Source organism: Anneissia japonica, unplaced genomic scaffold (assembly GCF_011630105.1).
Source record: "Anneissia japonica isolate Jap-2015-1 unplaced genomic scaffold, ASM1163010v1 scaffold287960_len3192837_cov198, whole genome shotgun sequence".
NCBI lineage: Eukaryota > Metazoa > Echinodermata > Crinoidea > Comatulida > Comatulidae > Anneissia > Anneissia japonica.
The window spans coordinates 96,774-106,964 of NW_022712725.1; the positions used below are offsets into that span (position 1 = coordinate 96,774).

Sequence of the window (10,191 nt, forward strand, 5' to 3'; positions counted from 1 at the left end):
ACCGAGACGTTCCGAGATTTTACAAGGATATTACACGGAGGTACTTTCACACGTGCCGTAAAATGTTACTTTTGGTTACATTTTGTTACATTTGGTAAGATTTTTGTACGTGTGAATTGGGTATTAGTCTTAGTAAGGTTGTTACCATCACTTAATAAACAATCTAACTTTGCAATGTACGACGGAAACCTTGGTATTACAATGTAGCACCAAAATCCCAGCCATTGCAGTCCACCTTTTTAGCCATGCCACTGTAAAGTAGCAATCCCAAATAATGCCATCGCGCCTTGTACCATCCATGTTATTGTTAGGCACCCCTCCCAATAGTCATATCATTGTAGTGTACCATGGATCCATATTATTATATATGGTATAACTCATCTGGACCACAGCATTGTGACATATTTGACAAACCTCCAACTAGGGCTGAATAGTGGGAGTGGGTAAGTGCCCAGTAACTTACGTCAAATCTTTGTGATTTTGGCCAGTTTGAAATCAGATAAGTTGGGAGTAATTGAGGGAAGACCAAGAATGTAAGCCTTTGCATAAATAAATATGGGGGATAAATAACAAATACATACTATATTAACATACACCACAACAGAAGAACAATAAAAATATATTTTTACAGTGCAATGGCAATGAATAATTTTGTTTCGTTTACAGCTAACATTATTGATCTTGGTAATTATTAATTATTATTTAAAGCATAATTTGCCTCTTTTGCAATCTCTGCCATAAACCTGTCAATGACAGCTTCAAGAACCTAACATCAAAAGCTTTCAAATCTTAAATTCGACTGTCTTTGGAATTCTTTAGACTAACATATGACTCAACTGCGCTTAACTGTACTTATTTCAAGAACAAAGTTAAAAGTGCACTTTATTTAACATCTAATATTCACAGCACTTTTATTTTTGTATTGGCACTTTTTGGATTCATATTTAAATTTATTTTTTATTGTTCTTGACATCAGGGCCACTTAGCTGTTCTGCAATCAAGCTAGCACAAAGAACGTTCAATGTTCAATTTGACTTCAGACCTATGATCTCCTGCTAATAGTAATAAATATATGTGACCCCATAAAAAAGAAACTTCGGAGATTTAGGAAATTGTAAATAATCGGTATACAAAATTTTCACAATACAAAAGATAAGTGTTTTACTCCACCTGGATGCCATTCAAATTTAACTTAGTATTGCTTGATCAGTAGAGTTATGCTATCACCAAGACACAGTGTGGCAATGTCATCTTACAGAGGGTTTCATTAAAAGTAAGATGAGGGAGCACTACATTGTATGTGGTCGTATGAAGATGAAGTGCAATTCATATTGGACTCCCCAGTTAGAAAGACCTTGGCTACATGACAAAATTGCAATGTAGACTATGTTTTGTAATCTATTGTTCGCATAAGCCATGTTTTTTTTTTACATATTTCCTATAACTATTACTTGACAAATGTGCCCATTGTATGTGCTGACTGGATATGTACAACTTTACTACATGCCTTTAATACTGTAGTCCATCATTGAATTGTCATTCAGTTGATGTGAAAGCTTAGCAGAAACTGACCCAAGTTGTTGCCCTGTTGATAAAACTGTTCTTATCATCATCCAAATCAGATCCTGTACTGGTATTTAAAGGAGTTTAAAGAGGTTGGCTTCTGTTCAGTAGATCACAGGAGTCACAAAATATGCTTGACAATATAATTGTTAAGCTGGCCAAAATTTGAATTGACCCAAACAATTCAGATCCTGGGCCGGTGCAAATTGTGACTGTAAACTGTGGTTATACATATTCATTTTTTTTTTCATAGTTTTATGCTAATCTATTTTAATCATTTTTAACTTTAACATGCAATCATCTAGATGAGTTTTCATTACATTTGTGGTTATGTTCAGTTGATTATTATTTATTTTATACACTTTTCTTATTAATTTTCTGTTAACTTTTGTCCAATCTCGTCCTCACTCATTCTTTTCCTTTGATATTTAAATTGCTAATAAATATAGTGTCAAACTATTATTTAGTAGTTAATCTTACTTTGAAAAATATGTTTTACGTTATATTAGTTTTATGTTCTGTATTGTGCATTTAATGGACAGGGGTTGACTAGTATTTTCTTGTGCATCTTTTGGACAATCTGAGGCCACAGAAACATTACCAACAGGGTGTTTTACAGTAGTTGGTAAAAGGTAAAAGGGGTACGGGCACTTGGGTAGGTGGATTGAGACAGAGCACTAACAAAGGTGGATAAAAACTATGGAATAGAAAATATACCATGGTAAACAACTCAAAGCCACTATATTCCCTGTATGTGAAGAGATAATAATTTAGTGAATGGACCTAGAGCTTTGTTTGCCTTCCAATCCCATGCTCCTAGTTTGTTAACGTGTGCATAGATCTGGGTTATTACAAATTTCTTTGGGATCTTTTCCAATTTTCATGTTTAGTAGCACGATATAAGACTGGTTTTATTGCAGTTTTGGTGAGGAAGCACCCCTTTTTCTTGTTGTTGTTTTCTGATTGGTTGGTTGTTTATTTATTTGACTTGCTTGTGCAGTGCATAAAGAAAAGTAGTTAGCAAAATGGAATACAGAATACTCTTATAAAAAAAATTCCATTCTCAATTGATTGATTGACAAATCAACCAACCAATCATAATTCCTCAATATATGTAATGATTAGGTATATTTTTAATTATTTTTTCATCAATATTCAATATAATTTTAGTTCTGTAGCATTCTAAAAATCACTCATTTATGAAAAATAATATTCTGATAATTTTGATTTGCTCGTCAGCTTTTTTAACCCCTGTAGATTATTTATGTATTTTAAAGATTGTTGCATTGATTCTGCTACTAAAACTATGAATACTAAACCCTGCACTCCATTGTTATATATTACTTGTTTTTCATCAGTTAGTTAAGTTCCATTCTTTTTATTTTCTTGCATTACTGAAAATCCAATTTATTTTTAGCCTATCATCATTAAAATAGATCATTTATTGTTTTGTGTATTCTAATATATATGTATATACATATATTTGTATATTTATATAAATTTATATACATATATTTGTATATATATATAACATATAATTATATATAAGATATAAGGTGATGATGTGTAAGGCTCATTTCCAAATTCTGTTTAACAAAACCTTGCATGTTTGTGTGTATATATATATATATACTGTATATGGGTGTAAATTACTTGATTACCCTTAGTTCACATACTCAAACAGTCAGCAATATATGTTTGTATTTGTAATTTTTTCCTTTCCATGTGTGGTTTGAAGTAAGATCATTATGCAATGGTTTGGGTACTATTTATATTAGCGAGGTTTCGATTGGCGCGACAGTGCAACGCTAAAAAAGATTCACTCATGCATGCCCGTCCTACGTTCTCTGCACAGCTTACATTTGGTCAATTTGCGTCCTAGAATCCATGCGACGAGGAGAACTTAATGTTCTCGCAAGCGCAGATGATTTCTTAGTGACGTCATTATGTTTTACATTTTACTGCAATCGAATGCTCCCTTTTATTTTATATTATTGTTAGTAGCAGGTGAGGCCAAAGGTAACTGTAAGGAGGCATTATAGATAGTACTTCCTTCATCAGTGTTTGTGTTGTGTTGTACCCTAATTTTTTAACAGGCAAAGAGTGTTAGTTATCTTATATTTATTCAACCTATTTTCCTTCATATTGATTTATTAAGTGTAGTTTTTTTTAAATGAAATTTAGTAACATTAATTATCTGTTGCATCTCAATATTCTTATTTTCTTGCAAGAATCTTTCTAATTATTTACATGGTTAATGAATACTAGCGTGCATAATTTGTTAGTTTACACAACAGAGTGTTTGTGTGAATAAATAAATTAATTTAAATATATTTAAATAAAAAAATATTTCAAGTCAAAGATGTCCTTTGATGGTAGCTTAAAAGGTAAGTTTCAACCAGTTTGGTTGGATTGGCTTTTTTGTTAGATTTTCAAAGAAACTGATTAACTAATATCACATTCTGAATCTGCACTATTACTCCTCTGTTCATAATTGTTGTTTTCTTTTATTTTTCTACTATCTACAGTATACTTTTAAGTAAGGTGAATGTTGGCCATGTTTTTTTGCAAAACATGGAAACATAATTGCATAAATGGTAAACCGAGAACATGTGTTTTTTTTACGCCACAGGTACATTGTGTCGGCAGTGAACCGAGAAAGGTTGATTATAAACCTAGTATTTATTTCATAATTCGGTACCTATTGATGCAACACACTGAATGATATGCATGCCCTAAGTGTTATCGTAGCTTTTGTAGTGTTTACTGGAGCATGCGATTTAAACTTTAACCTACTAACCCTCAAAGAACTTGTAAGAGATTAATAACAATTATCCTTTAATTCTTTATTGTCATTTTGATGAAGACATGTTCAGTTTTGATTCTTGGATAGTAATTTATTTAAAGACATAAGATAATAAAAAGATTTTATTCAAATTAGTAATTAGGATCAAATAAGTAGTTTTATAGATGGGATTAGGCAGGTTTAATAATTTTTGGTTGTTAATTTTTATTCTGACATGCACATTAATTTCATTTAACGAAGCTACTTTAATGAAGCTGCCTTAATAGCTAAAAGATGTAATTTGCTTGTAGAATTATACAAAATATGCTGCTTAATTATTTTTGCTTTATACGTTTAACAAATTTGTCAAATTATGAAAACTCAATTGATAAAAAATATTTAAAGAATTTTTCTTCGGTAATCTAATTTAAACTAGTAACAACAAATGGATGGCAAAACTAACCTAAGTGAGAGATACAAATTATACCGAATGTTCGATGCACAGATATAATTGCCACCACATATTTTGTAGAACGCGAGATGTCTTATGTTTCCTGCAACAAAAACTAATTAACTAATTCCTATTCCGGTTCAGATGAGTTATTACATCTTACTAGAAAGATAATTAATTGACAGAAATGATTAATAGACTGGATCACAAGCTATGGAAAGCATTTTAATTTTGTATTTAATATATCATAATTGTTTGCAAATATCTCCACTTTCTAAAATTGAATCATATCTTTTAAATCAAAGCTTATGAAATTGTTCTCATTATGTATTTGGTAATATAGAGATCTAAGACTCTGTTTGTCTTTGTTTTTCTACTACCACATTGGTTTGCATCTAAATCCAGTCTCTTACATCTACCATTCTTGTGATCACCATTTACTTTCTTTAGTTTGTAACTCACCAAAGAATGCCTGTGTGTGTGTGGGGGTGTGTATGTGCGTGTGTGTTGTATACTCTATGCATGAACGGTACATGTTCAGTGAACCTTGAACTCCGCTACCACTACTCATAATCTGCTTAAGTATGTGCCTCCTCTATCACTTTCTGCTGTTTCATTTCCATTAATCCTAAATACTATCGTAAATATTCATTCCCAACAGGAAGGTGATTGGATGAGACCATGACAGCTATGAATATTAATATCTTCTTTGTTCTTGTTCACAGAAGCATTATATATTCAAGATGATTGAAGGGTAATCATTGAAAACCAAAGTAGTCTTTCTTAAACACTCCCATAACATTGTGTATACATTGATCATCTTGCAAAACTAGACTTTCCTCTCACTCTTTCTCTGTATATTTATATATATGTATATATACTACATAGATTTTCCTTATATAGCTCGCTATCTCCATATAATTGGGTAGAAAAGTTGATATTAACATCAACCTAATGAGTGAGTGTGTATGTAGGGTGTGCTTGTCAGCATATTGTATATCTGCAACCTTGTACCCAACAAGGTTTGCTTGTGTCTTTTCATGGAGTGAAAGTTTGCTTATTTTATATGAATGCATTTATTTTCCATTTCAAAAGATATTTTACAGTGATTTTTATATTTAATCAAATTAATATGAGTTGCTGAGACATGAACCCACGGCAGATATGACAGTATTATATACAGCAGCACAACCTAAAATTTTAACAGTAGTAGTTTGCACTGTGTTAACTCTTGTGTTTTATTCATGTCTTTGTATTCTGTCAATTCATGCAAAATAAAAATACTTGTCATTGATTTTTTTTTTAAAATAAATGCTTCCTTGGCACTTAGCATTGGCTGGATGGTGTGGGTTGTAACTGAATTTTTTATTCAACTTCAGTTTTATGCGTTTCTTACGCATTGCTTTTTTTTTCCTATGAATAGATCATGTGATGGAACCAGTGGGGAATGGTCCAACAACAGCAGCAACGGAAGTCAAATCTGAAGTGAGTCTTGTCATTTTTTGTTTACTCTATTATTGAAGGTGCACAACCTTCTAAATCTTTTTCTTTTTTCTCCATTTTTATTTATAATTTTGAAAAATTTGTGGCTCAGTCCCCCTTGAATCTCCCACCTCCCCTTGAATCCGCCACTGAAGGCAGGGGCTCCACAGCCTACATCATTAATGTAGGTGCTAAAGATCCAGTGGCAGGCTGACTCATTGTTCTGGTGGTTCTGGTTGGCTTGTGTGAAACCAGTACATTATTCAAGATGAGTAGGGGAATACCTCAGTGCACAGGTTCATACAGACTTTGTAGGACGAGAGTTGCTAGTACCAGTTTCCTGGGTAGTACATATGAACTGAGTTAGTTGATTGGCCGAGCGGTTAAGTCAGGTGCACCGTAAGCTTCAGCTATAATATTGGTGCTGGTTCGGACGGCTCATTCGCCAGTGGTGATGGAACAAGTCTTCTCGGATAAGGACTTTAAACCGTAGGCCCAGTGTAAGCATTGTGCTCGTGTGTGCTTTAAAGAACCCAGTACGTCCTTCGAGAAGTGTAGGAGTGTTACCCCGGTGAACTAGTTCATTCAGTCCCCTTTCGTTTAATGGACATCGTGCCTAAAGAAATGAAATGAAATCCTTACAGGTGAAGAGTCACTGATTGAGCTACATTTTCTTATATCAAGCGCCATGAGCCGCCTCTTTGTGGATACTGGCGATATTAATATTTTTTTAGTTCATGCATAGCAAGCATTTTAATAAACTTGATGTAAACCTATACCAACTACTGTAGTATATAACATCATTGTCAGGGATGTCACCACGCTGGTTGGCGGTGGACGGGCCCGTCCATCACTCGACATTTCCGACCAGGATTTACAGGCTCCTGACCACCACTATTATTTCAACAGTTTACAAATTGTAACAAAATAATTAGTTTACCTAAACACAATAGACAAGCTAAATTGATAGATAAAGACAAGAAGAATACAATAAATGTTTCCGTGGTTATGTTAATTGTAACAAAATACTGCACTGCCCTGCTATTCATCGCTAACTGAACAGCCTAGGCCCAGTTGAGTCATAGCGAACGTCGTGGGCTGGCATGACACGGTTGCTGTACACATTCAACGGTTAAAGTTGAAATTGTGAACATTCAAGTGTTTTATTATGAGAGCATGATCCGGGGCAGGAAGATTATTAAAAATTTACGAAACCTGATTTATGTTTTATTTCTTTACTTTGTTTTCATTTTCAAGTTTTTCACTTTTAGTTATAATTGATATATAATGTGTAAATGGACAAAAAATAAATAAATGAGTGCACATGAATCAGTGACATACACATTCATCGTGGTAGACGTGGTAATCGTCAAACATGTGAAATTACGGCAAACAATGCGGCTGGGTACAGTCGGATCGACGCTTTATCGCCGGCATTTGTTCATTATTATTTTTTAATCTAAAACAAAGCATGTCAACTATTGAATTTAATTAGGCCTACAGTAAGCCCCCCCCCCCCGACCGGCACTCCAAAAAGCTGGTGACATCCCTGATACTATTAGAGTTACTAGTACTAGTAGGCCTACTGTATTGTAGCATCGTTTCAGTAGTGAAGTTGTGTGTTTATGGACGATCTGTACATAACGAACAAGATTTAAAAACAAAAACTCTGTATTTGTTGCACGTATAGACGACCCCTTGGTTTTCGATCAAAATTTGCTATTTTAAGCCTTAACATACGCGAGAATACATGGTAAGTCTAAAAATCTAAAACCAACCTCTTAGTAGTTATATTACAGGTGAAGGAGTCTTCACTGCACCTGCTGGTAAGCATGACTCATTAGCTGACTTAAAGGTGAATTTCTACTGCGATTGCTGTAATCAGCAATTCTACAAACGTGCCGACTTTGACAACCATAAAAGTGCGAGTGGCCACAACAAGGTACCATTTTAAATAACTATACATAAAGAATGATAGACAAGAGACTGTAGCACTCCAAAAATATATCTAAAATAAGTCTACACTGTAAATATAAGACATTTTGTAATAAGGTTGAAGGCAGTACAGTGACATCTTCCAGTTACATAACAATATTGTCTTACTGCTAAAACATTTTAAAATTGCATTTAAAACTCCTGACAAAAAGTATGAAATGTTACATCCCAGGAAGCTTAGCTCCCATGGCTAGACTGCCCTTTATAGTATACAGTCTTACCTTTGGGAGGCTATACGCAAATTTAAACTTAAAATTAGAATTTTCTCGATTACAAGTGCTTTTTAAGCTTAGATGCCACTCTACTATGAGCAATCCAGTGGTTAATGGATTCAGTTGAACTTTACCATCTATCTGGTGTCGTAAGAGTCAGTCCTCTGCTGTCACACAGTGCGTGCCAAAAATTACAAAGCGAGGTAAATGGGGCCTAGAGATTACATTGAAAAAAAGTACTATCATTAACTGTGATAGTATTTTTTCCCCAGTAACTTTATGAACTATCATTCAACCTATGTCATGTGAGTGATGGTTGAAGTTATTACCCACTTTTTAACCAATCAGATGCCTGGAATCTATGTATGCGGTATATAATAGCGTCTATCAACCTACATTGTTCTGGCCAATTCCCCATTTTGTCTTTTTGAGTAGAATTTTCTTTTTTTCACAATTTTTGTTAAAATTTTGAAAAATTTGGGTGGAGGGAGAAGGGCACCCCCTCTCCCCCCTCCTTAATCCACCAATGGTTTAATATATTTTTCTCGATAAACGATCAGCTTCATTTACGAGTCTTGTAGGAAAAACACATAAATGATACTGGAAGAATGTATACATTTAATAATTTTTATTTATTTTATTTTATTATTTTTTACATAGCATCCCAGGTCCCTGTTGCCCTGGGCCTCGGGACACCTTCCTTATAAGCCCCGGCCTCTCAGCACTATTGTGAGTGTGCCACATCAGCACTTATCAACTCTGTGTATGAGTCCTATCTAACAATCTATGATGATCATGCCATCCCTCCCATCTTGTCCAGCTGTCTGTTTAATTCATATCTATCAACCTGTGATGTTTTTTGTCATTCCTCCAATTTTGTCCATCTGCATATTTAATCTACATCAAACATTATGTTCTTTTCATCCCTCCCATTTTGTCTGCCTGTGTGTGAGTCAACTACTGACCCATGGTGTTCTTACATCCCATACATCTCGTTCACCTGCGTGTGTGTCATAGGTATAACTATCAATGTTATAGCTATGATGTGATATGATGTTTTTTGCCATCCCTCCCATCTTGGTCTTATGATGCTCCTGTCACACACACTTTCAATCTGAGAGGTAGTACATAATACCACAAACTTTTATATTCACCGATATATTTTTTCATTTATAGTGTGTGAACCAGTCAAAGTTAAGTGAAAGTTGCTTCAAGACAGAAGTTAAAACACGAAAAGAATTGCGTGAATTGGAAAAGGAAAAATCAAAATTCTTAAATTCTAGTGGGAGGTAAGCTATAAATGATACATAGTTATTACTTGTAGAACATATCTACCCTTTACTTGTAGTACAGTAGAACCTCGTTTTTACGTACCCCAGTTGTACGAACCTTCGGTTTTACGTACACCTCGTATCAACGATGACATCATCAAAAACCCCGAAAATATTCAAAACAAACGGCCCTTTTCAGAGCAACCATAAGTAAAAAGACTATAACAATAAACTATAACAATAAACAAACCATAATGCAACGTATTTTCATTAAACAACAACGTTGATTGAGTCTAATACCGGGTTGTTATAATCTAAAACCATGTGAACTGAGTGCTCAAAATAATTGCTTTCCTCCTTAGCTTCGTGTGGCAATCCATGGAAAAACTTGTCTGGTCTAATTTTCTACACGAAGCTGAGTAGGCATAGTTT

The 10,191-nt window shown here is 34.1% G+C and overlaps 1 protein-coding gene across 6 annotated transcripts in view; it reads left to right on the forward strand.

Moving 5' to 3' along the window:
* The window catches only part of LOC117108003, a 44,210-nt gene that overhangs the window by 27,236 nt on the left and 6,783 nt on the right, over positions 1-10,191 (forward strand). For 3 of the 6 annotated variants that reach the window (XM_033249821.1, XM_033249822.1, XM_033249826.1), the window contains 3 exons: positions 6,223-6,287; positions 8,101-8,223; positions 9,665-9,777. In XM_033249821.1, the coding sequence (XP_033105712.1) occupies positions 6,223-6,287; positions 8,101-8,223; positions 9,665-9,777 (301 nt within the window). Of the gene's footprint in view, positions 1-666; positions 4,261-5,524; positions 5,554-6,222; positions 6,288-8,100; positions 8,224-9,664; positions 9,778-10,191 lie in introns of those variants that run through there. The other 3 variants (XM_033249824.1, XM_033249820.1, XM_033249825.1) reach the window with 3 other exon arrangements.